At 36.6% G+C, this 15093-nt stretch overlaps 2 protein-coding genes across 12 annotated transcripts in view; one reads left to right on the top strand and one right to left on the bottom strand.

The window, feature by feature from the left end:
• The window catches only part of FEZ2 (fasciculation and elongation protein zeta 2), a 48270-nt gene extending 37186 nt beyond the window's left edge, over positions 1 to 11084 (top strand). For 3 of the 7 annotated variants that reach the window (XM_032239296.1, XM_032239299.1, XM_032239295.1), the window contains 4 exons: positions 2078 to 2158; positions 4419 to 4494; positions 7697 to 7762; positions 10168 to 11084. In XM_032239296.1, coding sequence (XP_032095187.1) covers positions 2078 to 2158; positions 4419 to 4494; positions 7697 to 7762; positions 10168 to 10184 — 240 coding nt within the window. In that variant the 3' untranslated portion in view covers positions 10185 to 11084. Of the gene's footprint in view, positions 1 to 2077; positions 2208 to 4418; positions 4495 to 7696; positions 7763 to 9158; positions 9252 to 10167 lie in introns of all 7 variants that reach the window. The other 4 variants (XM_032239298.1, XM_032239297.1, XR_004257200.1 and 1 more) reach the window with 3 other exon arrangements.
• A 1119-nt stretch (positions 11085 to 12203) lies between these two features.
• Positions 12204 to 15093, bottom strand: part of CRIM1 (cysteine rich transmembrane BMP regulator 1) — a 192677-nt gene continuing 189787 nt past the window's right edge. For all 5 annotated transcript variants that reach the window (XM_032239289.1, XM_032239291.1, XM_032239293.1 and 2 more), the window contains one exon: positions 12204 to 14790. In XM_032239289.1, coding sequence (XP_032095180.1) covers positions 14614 to 14790 — 177 coding nt within the window. In that variant the 3' untranslated portion in view covers positions 12204 to 14613. The remainder of the gene's footprint in view (positions 14791 to 15093) is intronic.

Below are 15093 nucleotides of genomic sequence, written 5' to 3'. Positions count from 1 at the left end.
TTTTATGAATTTGTATCTCGTTTTAACATACCTATAGACAATGGAGCCAGGTAATATAGACCGAATACTTAAAAACAAGTACTTTTGTCACATTTGAAAGAAAATACATTTTATGGAAATAATTAAAAAAAAATCAGCTGACTTGGTTATTTCAAAATAGTTTCCCATAATTGTTATTATATACTCTGAAGACTAAGATGTTATCTTATTTGATAATCTGTTTAAAAAATGTGAATGAATTATGGTAGCATTGGAAACATTTACAAAAATAGTTATCTGTAGGTTTTTATTTTATAGCTAGCCTCCCCCATCAAAGATAATAGTTACACTTTCAGTGAAGTGAAGAATAGTCAGGGAAGTGATCTTGACTAGACATTTGATTCTTGCTGAAACAAAACTGGCTTGCAGATCTGGGAAAGGCGAGGTAGGGAAGATGGATGGTTTAGGAGGAGAGGCATATTTGTACAGTCTCCTATAAGGGGGTAAAATTTGGAACTCAGATTTTCATTAACTCCATAGAGTTACATGACTGATACAGAAGCACAGAGCTCCTTCAAGGATTCGACCTGTTGGAATTTCTTAGCTTTTTCTTATCAAGACTTCTTTATACTCTTAAAATTTATTGAGGACCCCAAGAAGCTTAATATTTGCTATGTTACAAATTAAAAGTGATAAAACTAAAAAATATAAATTCATGAAAAATACCCAAAATAAATTCATTATAAATAGCATATTTTCATGAAAAATAATAGTTTATGAAATCATGAAAAAATATCATTGCTGTGAGTTTTTGTCAATCCCATTAACATCTGGCTTGTTTAAAGACAGCTAGATTCATACATGTGCTTCTGCAATCTGTCATTTGGAATATTTCACTATAAGTCATGAGAGATGAGAGTAGAATAGACAACTTATATTTTAGTAGTAGTAAGAAAACATTTTTGGACTCATGAACTCCTGAGAGGATTTCAGGGACTTCTTGGCAGGAGCTGGGTGGGAGGGGGTCCCTGGACTATACTCTGAGAACCACTGGATGAAACTATATATATTTCTTGATGACCATTTCCTTGGTATCTTTTCTTCTGCTCCTTGGGGCCTGGTAAAATATTCTTTATGTTGACTCCTCAAATGTGTTTACTGATTAAAATTTCCTCTATAAAATTCCAGGGGAAGGAACCATCTAGTGAATCAGGCCTTCACTTCCTTTTCACAATGCCTTTCCCCTTAATTAGTCATGCTGTAAGAATCCATCTCACTCCTTTGACTCAGCCGCCGTAGAGGTGCCACCAGACTCTTTTTACTATGCCTGATGACATTGTAGACTGGTTACAAATCAAGATAAGTAGTTCAGGAAAAAAATATTCCCTTTTCAGTGCAAAGAATTCTAGGAAGTCTTGAAGGTTGCTGGGAGAAAGAAACTAGAATTGTTTCCTAGAAACGGAGTGGAAAAGTCTTTGGAGAAGTTTTTGGGGGCCTAGCTGGCACATGGGATCCGCTCTGCTCTCCAGGAAGCATATGCCACCTTCTAGTTTGCATTTCTGCACCAAGGCAGTGGCAGGTGTCCCAAAGAGTGAGTGGGAAGTAATCATCAGCTCTCCAAGTAACAGCATTTTCATTTGCTAAATGTTATGTTAATGTTCTCCAAACCGATGGTAGAATTATACAAACTTAGGCTGAAAATATGGATACTGTTCATATTAAGTTTTCAGACTTTTGATAAAATGTAGGTAAATATCAAAAAGTATCATAAAAATTATACAGTAAATTTTATGTAGAACAAATATGTGTACAACTGACAACATTTACATTGGAAAATTTTATTTATCAGCTATGTTAGAAAAATGCCTGCATGAATATAGCAGCATACAAACAGTTGCTTTTGCATTTGACTTGCAAATAAATGGAAGCAACAACATTTTAAAAACTGCATGATTTTGTGTGCTTTATCTGGATGAGTAGTGGCATTTTCTAACTGCTTGCCTCTTGGGCACATAAGTCATCATGGTACATCTTTACTAATAGACTTTGAACTTCTTTCTCTGTCCTTTTCTTCTGGGCCGTATATTGCCGCCTTTAGCGCTTCAGCATGGAAGGGATCTCAAATGTCATTCAGAATGGCCTCCGCCACACCTTTGGAAATTCAGGTGGAGAGAAACAGGTGCTCGGTTATCCTTATTTTCCTCATTCTCTGCTTTTTCATTTTCTGTGTAAGTGAAGATCCTGAAAGCTGGTAGTTTTACTAATTTACTAAGACCATTGCTTAAAAGAGAGAAATCAAAGTTCATTATAAAAGTTCATTATATTTATAGTCTTGATAATGAACAGAATTTCCCTTTGAGGAAAAAGCATTTTTCAAATTGGACATTAGATTAAATGCATTCTTAAGACATATTTTAGAGCCCCATTTCTCACTTAGTTTTAAACAAATAGACATTAACATTTTAACATAATGTATTGCATGTGTAGAAAATCTGCTTATGAAAATAACTAAACTAAAATATGTGACTCTAATTCTAAAAGTCTAAGCAAGATGTCATTTTTGGGGTAAGGCCAGTTGTTGGTATTTGAGACTAGAGTTCTAGGTAAAAAATATATACAGAGTATATCTTACCTCCTTTAAGTGAAATTCATGTGTTTTTAAGGTGTATTACCTAGTCAGCCAACTCAGTTGTCAGCCAAACGAGCCTGAGACATTATTTATACAAAATTATACATAGATATTAATATACAATGAAGTATCTAGCAATTTGCTTTTTGTTGACATTTTTATATAATGATTGAAGGAATATCATGAACATGGGACATATTCACATTAATGGGTGTGCTTAAACTTACCTTTCACTGTTTGAAATTTTCACCTTAAAAAGAAAACTAAAGTTAGCTCTTCTGTGCAGATTAAGAAGGTATACAAAATGTACCTTGTAGGAAGTTTAGCACAAGAATGCCTAGATCAAATGCGTGGAGTTTTTCTGAAGTCATTGCTATGTGTTTCATAAGTCATTGCTATTAAAGAGAGAAGTTTCACACTGACATTTGCAGCTCCATGAAGAGATGCTTGAATTTTTGTTTCCATTCTGGTGTCTCTCACCTCTCTCAACCTCACAAGAGGTCAAGGAAACTTCCAAACTGTGAGTGGAGCAGGGAGGCCTGACAACGCAGCCAGGTAGCCAGAGAGCGGGCCAGGGTGCAGCCTCCTGGTGCCTCTCCAGGGTGTCTGACACATGCTATGAGTGAAGCCAGGAAGGCATAATTTATGGCCTTTTTTTTGGTTGTTCTTTACAAAGAAACATTCGATTATACAATTGGGCATCACCTGCGAGAAGTCTGCATCAAAAAGACAGTGGAACACTTAAGTGTCTTAAAGATTGAATGATGCAATTTTATCACTTTTCTGGACTTAGGGATCCAGTTATTGTAAAGCAGCTTTCTTTATCTTGTTTTTCAATTATAGGCAGGATAAGATCACTCAATGAGGATTAGCCACAGAGCTGAGATTTAGGGCACCAGGTTAAATAATGGGTGGAGCTAAAGAGATTCCAAGTAAAAACCACTGGCTTTCTATATGAACATATGTGAAATGCACGGAACTATCCATTTTTTTTGGTGGGATGGTAAGAATAGGAGAATCTGGATAATCATTTATGGATTATGCTTTCATGGGATTAGTTATAAGACATGGCTCTGTTACTTGTGAGCCTTTACAAGTAGTGAACTAGGCAGTTTGTCTCCATTTCAGATGTTAATTTTCACTATTCATTTCCCTTTGGGCCATTCTCTACTTTCACTTTTCTCCTTTAATACCTAAAAATGTTTATAAAGACTTATCCAATAATTTAACATAACAGTAATAATGCATTTCTAAAACTATTTAAGTGTGTCTTTGTTAGTGTCTGAAAGAAGTTAGTGTGTGTTTTTAAAAGTTGTCATATTATATATGTGGCCCGTTTGTTCAACCAGAATAAAAATGGTCTGAAACAGAATTATTTTGCTGTTGGAAATTACTTTATTGTGCAAAACAATTAAAACTGTTTTTAGTTTAAGTTGCTATTTTCATAATGTGTTGAAAAATATGCAAGGAGAATGTGAGATAATACTTCATTTTAAAAATGAACACATTGAGTAAATCATCCTCAGGCTTAGTCCTATGAAATTTTCAATAATTGAAATGCAAAAAAGTGGTTATTTCTGTTGACACTAGGTTTTTATCAAGCAAATAGAGATGGGCCAAAAAAAAAAAAATGAGCTCCATCTGAGATAGTAAGATACCTTTATTCCCATATCAAGACCTGTGTTTTCATTACCAGAGTAGCTCGTGTTTTATATTATGAAGTAGACCTTCTTGTAATAGTATCAAATTTTTTGCAGGTAAGGAAATGCAGATTTAAGTGACGTATTGTTTTGTTTTTTTAACTTGGCAGTATTTGACTACAGTCATTCCTTATGAGAAAAAAAATGGACCACCATCTGTTGAAGATCTTCAAATATTAACAAAAAGTGAGCAAAGACCAAATGAAACTATTACCTGATTTACTTTTGCTGATTAGTAAACACCTGACTTTAGCTAGCTGATTTTATTGTTAGTGTTTTGTCAATTTAGGATTGTAATATCATTGCATATCATTGTTGATTTTTATAAGAATGAAGCCAAAAATGGCTTTGACATTAAATACAACAGTACCTCTAGTGTTGATTTGTATTTTTTCTGTTTTTCTTACCTTGTGAAATATTTATGAGCAAAAATTTTGAGAAAAAGCATTATCTGAATCTTCATCCTCTCATATGCTTAGAACATATCCATTTATCACAAATAAAATTCTCTATGGATCTTATATGACTGTCAATAACTGAATAGGAAAGATTTAGGGTAAACACTTATTTCTTATGAATGTAGAGCCCAAGGTAGTAGTTGTAGGTAGAACACAAACTGACAGTAATGTTTTCAGAACATGCAACAGGGTGCAGTGGCTCAGGCCTGTAATTCCCAGCACTTTGGGAGGCTGAGGCGGGCAGATCAAGAGGTCAAGGATTGGAGACCAGCCTGGCCAACATAGTGAAACACCATCTCTACTAAAAATACAAAAATCAGCCAGGCGTGGTGGCAGGTGTCTGTAGTCCCAGCCACTTGGAAGGCTGGGGCAGGAGAATCGTTTGAACCTGGGAGACGGAGGTTGTGGTGAGCCGAGATTATGCCATTGCACTCCAGCCTGGGCAACGAGAATGAAACTCTGTCTCAAAAAAAAAAAAAAAAAAAAAAAAATGCATTCATTCAGCAAATGTTTGGTAAAGGCCTACTCTTTACCAGACCATGATCTGGGCACTTGGGATACTTTAGTGAACAAAGCTGACAAAGACAATCCACCTTCAAGGGGCTTGCAGTAAAAAACAATTGTGAGATTTAAATATACATTACATTGAATTTCCCTTGTGATAGCCGTAAATGAGCCCTGAATTCTGAATTCCCGTTCTATCCATGTTATTTTCAGGGATGTCCTTTGAAGTTATTTATTCTCTTTTGCTCAATTGAAAAACTAGGATAAAAAGTATTTGTTCTATTTACCTCACACTAAGCAGATTAATATGTACATGATTTGGGCTAAGTTACTATCAATTAGCCTCGTTGTCATTGCTGTTAATATGGAGGGATTGAATTGCGGATCTGTTGAAAAAGCATCACAAGGATGAGTATTGATATTTATTTTGGAAATTCAAGGAACTTGGAGCTTTAATTCTTTCCTTTGGTGAATAATATGTTAAAAAGGTTTATATTTAAATATGGATAAATCAAGTGATGCCAGCCAGTCTGAAATAAGGAATCAAGAGATTAACTGGGTAGGTAGCCCTCTTATTTTCAGGAAGAACTCATGAAGTTATGCGTGTCCAAGATCCCACAGGGGATGGTTAATTACAGAGCTGGGTCTCTTAATTCCCAGGAAACTATACTTTTAATGATGCTGGTTTTTAGTATGTGGTTTTTATATAGAAGTTAGAAAAAATTTTAAACATGATTGGAAGCAGAAATACTGAACATGGTAGCCCTTTAAAGAAGGGAACATAAATAAATATTGCTCATAAGCCAGAAATTACTGGCAAGCCTCAGCTTCTCAGATCAAGAACAAATACTTTGTTGGTCAAACTAATGTCATCGTAATTTCAACATCTAGATGTCTTTATAGGTTGACACAATTTGGAATCTTTGGACATATTTGGGTCCAAAGCTCCTTTTCTTTCCAAAAGAAGAGCCCTGTGGAGACAGTCACACTGTTTATGGATATATAGTCTTCCTCTTAAAAGCTGTTAGGGATTCTGGGTGCAATAATAATAGTAATAAAATTTTTAATAATATTAGTAATGTTAGTTACAGTTAACACTTAACATAGCATGTATTATGTGCCAGGCACTATAATATATGTGCCAGACCTTTATATCTGAATTAGTAGCTTAGTCCTCATAACAAACCTTTGAGATTAAATCTAATTATTATTCTCATTTCACGGATGAAGAGCTTATGCAAAAGTGGTTAAGTAGCTTTCTCAGTGTCACACAGTTAGGAAGAGGCAGAGCCAGGGTTTAAACCCAGGAAGGCTGACTTGACAGTTATGTTACGTTGCCTTGTCATATGGGTGGGGAGAAACAGTGAAATATTTTTACCAGGATGCTCTGGAGAAAATTTGAATTGGCTGTCTGGGCGCGATGGCTCATACCTGTAATCCCAGCACTTTGGGAGGCCGAGATGGGTGGATCACCTGAGGTCAGGAGTTCGAGACCAGCCTGACCAACATGGAGGAAACCCCAATCTCTACTAAAAATACAAAATTATCTGGGGGTGGTGGCTCATGCCTGTAATCCCAACTACTCAGGAGGCTGAGACAGGAGAATCACTTGAACCCAGGAGCAGGAGGTTGTGGTAAACTGAGATCACGCCATTGCATTCCAGCCTGGGCAACAAGAGTGAAACTCTATCTCAAAAAAAAAAAATTTGAGTTGGCAATCTCTGTTAAAGTACAATATTTGTGAGTTTATCTCAACCTGAATGGTCTAGCTTAAAAAAGAAAAACATTATACTAGGTGGCTGTGTTTTTTCTTTTAGTTTTTACTTAGAAGATAAAAGCGTCCGTTTAGGATGAGGCTAATTCACCTAGGTTCCTCCATAGTGCAGATGCCAGGCAGATGCCATGTGCTGCTTCATGGAAGTCTGTTCTTCATTTGGGTCTTTTCTTTGAAAGTTTCCAAGGAGTCTTACAGATATGCTTGTTGGAGGGTATAGCTAACTGTCAATTTCTCTAAGAGTTTCTCTAGCTTGCTTGTTCTATAGCACTGAGGTCCTCTTGTTGCACAGAGTTCATTGAGGTGCACATTGCAGTAACCCACTTTCCAGTATTATTACAGAGGGAAGGCTCCATGTAAATAACCTGATTCTTCTTTTTTTGCCTCCACTGTTTGGAAATTTTAAATCAGGGAAATAACTCTCAGGTATGTGGATATTCTTACCTAAAATAAATTCTTGTGAACATACTCCACTAAAATAAATTACTGGGACTTTACTGTTGTATTCCCTTATCAGGAAAATCACCTATAATTAGTATGAGTCAGTTATATCTTATAATTAAGGAAGATTAAGGCCACAATGATTGAAATTAAATAATATTTTTGATCTGAATTTTTTTGTTGTCTTTTTTCCCCCTCTTCTGTTTTGCAGTTCTTCGTGCCATGAAGGATGACAGTGAAAAAGTTCCAAGCTTGTTAACTGATTATATTCTGAAAGGTGAATTTTATAATGGTATAGGTATGATGGCTGGGAAGTTTGGATTAATCAGTAAATGCATTGTCTTGCTAATAGATTAGATAGTAACTTCCCAATGCACAATTTTCATTAATTTTATTATGCAGGGTGAGGATTAGATACATGACTAACTTCTACCAACATTATATATTATAGTTTTATAAAATTTAACTTTTATTGGAGGTTCTGGGCTGGAAATAATCTCCACAGCTAAACTATAAACATTGAGGGAGGCAGTAGAAGAAAATTAGTGAGATGTTGCCATCATCATATGGGTATCATGCTGGCAGGCTGACACGGAAATTTGAGAAGGATGGTCTCTGTCATCTTGGGGACAGTGCAAAGGAAGGACAGATCATTAGTGAGGATGGATGAAGGAAGAGTCACTTCTGTGAACAGTGCCAAAGGGAATACAAAAGGGACTGATGTAAGGCCCAGGGAGGGACGCAGGGAATAAAAAGAATGGACTTTCCTAAGCTCAGGGCAGTGAAAAAGCGGCCACAAATCTTAGAGGCAAGATCAGGCACACACAGGATGGGAATATTGATGAGGCAAAAGAAGAGTGAGAAGTTGAGTTACTTTGCTGAGGAAATAGCAAAATTTGGCTGATGAAGGGACTGAGGACTTAATTAGAGGCAAAATTAATACTTTTCAATGAAATATTTTTTTAAAGTAGCAGTTATTCAGGGGCCAGAATTTGCAAGCATCACAAAATGCATCTTGTAGTGTTTGATCACATTTTGAGAGCAATCCTCTTCTAATAACAGTTTTCTTCTTTGGGTTCAGTCTCTTCTCCATTAAAGTTAGCTGAGCACAAGGAAGATGCTTTCTGAGACATTCGAAATCTCAGATGGACTTTTCTTAAATCATAGCATCATAAAAGGGGAACCTCGGTAGTATACACAGTGCTCAGTGAATCACACGTTTCACTTGTAAGAGTCTTGATGCGTTAAGATTAAGAAGCATGAGCTAGCCATTAGTGGGTTAACACTGGGCTACAGCAGACTGAATTAACATCATTTTAAAAAATAAGCTGTTTTTCTGATGGAGGACTTTTTCTCCCTATTAAATGCTGATTTTTTTTTTTTTAATACCTGACGTCTTTGTTTGCTTTTGTGTTGTGCTAGCATTGGTATAAAAGCTGGATTGTTCTGAGGTTTGTTCTAGATGTGAAAAAGGGATAAGACGAACATAAAGAACATGTCTTAAATTTTAATTTTAGCGGGTCCCTAGGGCTCTATGAGGGACAGAGGTAGAATGAGCTTCTGAAGCATTCTCTAGCTATTTTAGCATTTAACTGCTTGGAAGGATGTTATGACCCAAAGAACAGAGTCCTCTGGGGGAAAATGATTTTTAATTCTCTACTCTGAAAACCTAGGACTGTAATTGTGAACCTACCTATACCGCATGCCTTAGGGAAGCAGCACCCATCTAATTCTGCTCCTCATGCTCGGGCCGCTGGCTCCTGTCTGTAAGCCCAGTTCTATCTATACTGTACCTGCTTCTGATGAGTCTGTGTGCATGTGTTGTGGTTTTGTCTTGGCTTTGTATTGTGAGGACTGGGTGGAAAAGAAGCAAGGATTCAGACTACAGTGGAGACTGTAGTCAGAGAAAATGAAGACGGGAATGTAATATGGAGACCTATTTAAGTGTGTGGGAAGGTGCTGGAGTGGGGTCATTGAAAATGCTCTTTTCCACCCATCCTGAAAGTTCACAGCTGGTTAACTGTTCCTTTTCCTTGGGGACCAGTAATTGGACGCTTTGCCTGGGAGGGGGATATTGCTTAAGGGGATAACGCGCCTTCCCCTTTTTTGGCTAGTTTGTTGTTAACACAGATGAGAGAGTGGCTTGGCTGTCTAAATACACCATCTTAGTTTTAATGCAAAAGTCAGAAGTGAAAGAAGGCAGAAAAGTGATCTTATTTGGCCTGAGAAAGGTAGGGGGGTGGGCACTGTATGGGCTGAGCCTCTCTTTCACACCTGCTTCATTGCCTGACTGCAGCTTGCTGCCTTGACAGTACCCGAGGCTCATTCCGAAGCCTGGCCATGCTGATCCTAGTCAGGAATAAAAATGTGTGCAGAAGGGAGCCTGTTTGATGAGTTATAAGCCTCATGGTATAGGGTGAATGTCATGGGCTTCTGTCTTCAAGTGGCACCCTAAGAGACATGGCCTTTTGGTATCTCATTTCTAGGCAATTATCTAATGTGTCTTGAGAGAACTCATCCTTGTTGGGTAGAGCCTCTTAAAACCTTTAAAAAATTGCTACTATAGATCTTTGCATTAATGTTTAGTTCCCATTACTGTTTTTAAATGTACTTGTAAAATTTACATTTTGTGTACATGTATACAAAAGATATTTTTATCTAAAAGTTCTCTTTTTCTTCTAGTTCTGTGTCCTACATAAAGCAGCATTACTTCAGGAGCAGCAACTTTATCTGCGGTGGGACTCCGAGCTAGATTTCCTACAGCATTATTCTGAAAGCTGGCCACCATTACCTTCTTGCTATTGGAAACTCAGCACATTTGAACTTCGGTTTGATTCAGTATTAACAGATCTTGGCTTCACTAATTCTTTATATTATAGAACCGATGGAAATATGGGCACTATTTTGAATTCTAGAGATGGTTTTAAAGTCAACTAATAATTATGAACTGTTCTTAGTACAGAGAGTAGTATTAATTGTGCATGTGCAGTTATATTTCTCATTAACTGACAGTATGCCAGTTTGTTTTTACGGCTTTCTAATCTACACTGCACTGATGAACTAGATTAAAGCCTTGGGAGATTTATGCTACAAATTCAGTGATAGCAAGAACCAGCACTGATTTTTGTGAGAATTGTCAGTATAAATATTACCTACCAGTATTGTTCAGAGAGACTGAAATAAACTTGGGCTGTTCTTGAAGAGGCAAAACCAGAATATGCATTACAGTGGCTTAATACTTAGTGAACACTGAAACTGTTGGTGATGATTGGATTTTATAGCTTGCTGCTTGTTTCACCTTTGGTAAAATTTTAACCGTTAAATTGCCACTTTTAGAATCTTGTGTTAACTTTTGAGATGTTCCAATGTTCTGCTTCATATGTCTGTGAATTGTACTTGGATAGTTTGTATCCTCTGAGGTGCTTAAAGTGTATCCTGCAGAACTGCCCATTCCCATGACGGTCAAATTTTATTCATGCCTGTGTGTTTTTCTTAAGTATGAATTCTAGAAACAGCTACTTACGGGTTCAATATCATAAGCGCTTTTGCCAGTTCCAATCAAATCAATGGCATTTAATAAATTTTTTAAAAAGTAAAAATAGTATATGTTTGAGAGCTATATATTTGGGAGTTTGTCTTGTATTTTTTTTTCTTACAGTGCTAGATTCTTTCCCTTAATTAATTCCATGCAGAGCCCATCGCTACAGTGTTTGAGCAGGTGAAACCCTGATGAGTCCCAGAATGCTATGGAGGGGAGAGAGGACTTTTTTAGAGGATGACGAGATGCTGTGGAATGACAGAAGTCCTGCTCTTTTTCTGGGGCTGTGAGACATTCCAAACAAACAGCCATGCAGCCCTGTACCACAGATGACATGAATGAAGTTAAGAGTCTGGGACCTGCTACAGGAGGCTTTCCCAATTCCACTTAAACAGCTGTGAGCAAACAGGGCTGTGTGTATTCCTCACTCCACTCAGCAACTCAGACACCATGACTACAAAGGCAGGAGCTTGGTTTGAAGTGTAATGCCTGCTTGGCATTTCAGCTGTGATCCAGGTATGAGAAACTTGAGATGGTTTCCTTGTTTTATGAATGTTCTTAGGTGGAACTTACTGGCCCCTTCCCCATGAATTGAAGATACATAACACAGTCATATTAACAAATTAATTTGATGTGACTTTGTAAAAATGATGCCTTGTACTGAAGAAATGTAGTTTTACAGGATATATAATACAGCAGAAAGTTTTTTGGGGATTTTTTTTTTTTAAAAAAGGGATTCGACAGTGATCTGTTTATAGCTCATTCTTAAATTGATGCTTCTAAAGTGTATGAAAATATACCTATTTTTTCCTACCAGCTCAAAATCCCTTTGTAGTTAGGCTTCCCCTGATTTTGCTTGGTAAAAGTCTTTCTCCTTCAGCATTGAACTGCTGTCGGGTTGCCCACCACAATGCTCCTGTGCATAACAAGTTAGTTTTGATACTAGCTATGAGCATGTTTCTGGCAGCAGGTAGGTTTCTTGTCTCCCTAAAAACAGCACCCTCATGCTGTGTACTCTGAGACACACTTTTCTTTTTGCAAGGATTTCTTGGGAAAGACCTGCCTAATGAGAAAAGCATGGGGACTTCTTGTGACACGAGGTTCACTGGACTGATGACCTTACAAGGACAGTTTGTCTTTGGGATCCCAGAGATGGAATCTTTTTGAAAGTTACACCATGTGATTTCAACTCAAAATGTTTATTTCCTGCAAGAATCAAATTGCAAATAATTCTCTTACAGCTTTGTTTTTTGAAGAAAACAAAAACAAACTGTAGAACTATGGTGCACTCCAAGTGCCATATATCTATTTTATTCTTCAGGAAATTATATTTGTTTTTCTTTTACAAGAGTACAACAGGAACCAAAGTAAAAGAGTAATAGATACAGCACTCAGGATAAATCATATCTTTAAAATAATAATAAAAAAATTTACACCTTGTCCTATATCCTGTTAGTATTTTCATAATATGGCCATGATTGAAAAAACAAAAAGCAAGCATCTACAATTTTTTTGATAAAGACTTTTTATGCCAGGAATGGATTAATTACCAACAAAATTTATACTAATCAGGCTGATGTCAATCTATTTTGGTAACATGTCATTAACAAATTTATTTTGGAAAAAGATAAAAATATTGCCCCTTGATAATAAATCTTTTTTTTCCTTTGATGCAAACAGCTAGAACACCTTTTTCTTTTTCTTTTTGATATTCTAAGACAAAAAAATGGTTAATCTTCAGATTAATAAATTAGGTCATTATAATAATAAATTAATTTTTTTTAAAGTTCAGCAACCTCTGTCCAAGTATTTACAACAATACTTGAAAGTTCCTTTACAAAACAGAACACATTTTCTTTTCACATTAAGCATACTGGGTATCTGTGTCTTTCACAACAAGCATTTTTAAAAGAAAACTCAATGCACAAATGGGTTAATTAGTATAAAAGTGCTAAGGGCTGTTTGAAAAGTTAACACTATAGTATACAGTCAGTTATATTTGAGGCATACTACAACAAACTTCCAGCTTATTGTGGACAATATTCCAGTAGTTGTTTCAAACCATTGTTTGAAAAAAAAAAAAAATCCAGGAGCTGATTAGTGATGCAGATAAGAACTGCCATTAATGTCTCTGGCCAGTGAGCAAATTGAAAGCCAACTGAAAGCAAATCCAAATGAGGAAGATTTTAATAAAGGAATACCCTTCTCCATAGCAGGTGCAATGCTGACTGCTCAAGGCGTGCATGCACACACACACATACATACTCTCACACACACATTTTTGCAATTAAACTGCAGGTATAATGAGATTTTGTGTTATTCAAAAAATTTGTAAGTGATCAAAAGCATTGATATGGAATGCTTGTTTATCTGCCTTTGTTCTGGTTAAAATCTCATAAAAATACATTCAACAGGAAAACATAAATTGTATGTGTATAAATATATATGTATATATATATTATATACACATGCACACAAATAGTTTTGTTTTTTGAAGCATAACATAGTTACATAAATACTCCTATAATTGCTAAAGTTTAAAGAGGCATCTTTTTTTTTTCAGCTTCAACAAAGGTGCTTGAATAATATACAATTAAAATGAAGTAGTTTCTATTCTGTAGAATCAGTATATAATAAGGAAAAAGAATCCCCAAACAGTCTTTTTTTAAAAAGTTTCTTCTTAAGCTAGAGCTTCAACAAAAACTATGAACAACCAACAATATAACAGAACAAAGCAACAACAAACAGTAAAATATAGCCCCTGGATTTTGCCTGGTGTTCGTCACCCTCTCCCTCCTTCCTGTCACGTTGTTGTAAGAAAAGCTCCAGTGCTCACATCAAGAAATGACTTAGATCTTGTTCATGTGCTGACTCTGCTAGGAACTGGCTGATTGGCTTGGAAGAAAATAAAAGCAGCAAAAAGTATAACTGTATATATTCTTAATAACCCGCTTTCGAGAAATGTCGCTATCGCATTTCTCTGGCTTCCTCACTGCCTACTGCAGTTGTGACTGTATAGAAAAGAAACTTGTGGCTTTAGACCTGGGATGGCTGTCAAAAGGTTCTGATATGCTTGTCTGGTAGTTCTAAGGTGGTTATGGCAGCTGGGTCGCAAGGCCTTTTTTGTTTCCTGCTCATTCAGGCCTGAGCTTTGCAGCAGCCAGTGCAGTCTTCAGAGCATTAAGAAAAAAATACCCTCTGGGCCACTGAACTGCTTTTATGTTACCAGGTTTCTCCCCAAGCCAAGCTGACCAATTTTTCTTCCTGACACCACCCTCCCACCCATTTCCCCATCCAAACTCACTGTCCCCACCCCAAATATCTCTACAGCTATCTTACAGGCAAATATATCTTAGCAACTTTAAAAACTTTGGTTCTAAGAAAACACTTGGTCAGTTATCTTGAGGAAAAGTGGGAATGCTTGTTCTGCACACTGCTGTAGACAGAGCCCATCCCAGTAAGGTCTTAGCGCTGTACATCAAGTCACAATCCAATACAATCCACTAAGCAAGTGCACAAATTCTAGTTTACTTTTAAGAGCAGATTTAGTTGTCTTCTGTCTTTTGAAACCTCATCCGAGTTGCCCTTCTTCACACTGTTTGGTAGAAATTGTCTGCCTGTAGATGGTTCTGTTTTTGCATGCTGTAGAAGCCACTGAATCTTGCATCTGGTTCTGCAATTCTTAGCATTCTCTGGGAACTGTCCACCTGGACTCTGGTTCCTTTCTTGCAGTCCACAGATACTAGCTGATTACTTAAGGAAGAAGGCTATTTAATGAGAGGAGGAATAAAACCACAAAGAATTAGCTGCTTTATATTATCTCAAATGAACAGAAATTTAGTACCTAATTCGAGTGAGATAACAGTTTCACAATTCATTGATAGACTATATGCAGAGTATCACATCCTGTTCTAGTATCAACTATACTTTTATGAGGGACACCAACAAACTGTATTTAAGGGTGAAATGTCAAGAAATTACGTCAAATAGGGAGATAACGGAAGTGAAGACACAAAAAAAGACTGGTGAAATGATTTCAAATCCTTGAAGTGCAGACCTGTGTTTTAAGG

Source organism: Sapajus apella, unplaced genomic scaffold, assembly GCF_009761245.1.
Source record: "Sapajus apella isolate SASKATOON/1434 unplaced genomic scaffold, GSC_monkey_1.0 scaffold44, whole genome shotgun sequence".
NCBI lineage: Eukaryota > Metazoa > Chordata > Mammalia > Primates > Cebidae > Sapajus > Sapajus apella.
This window is presented reverse-complemented; position numbering and strand designations above follow the sequence as displayed.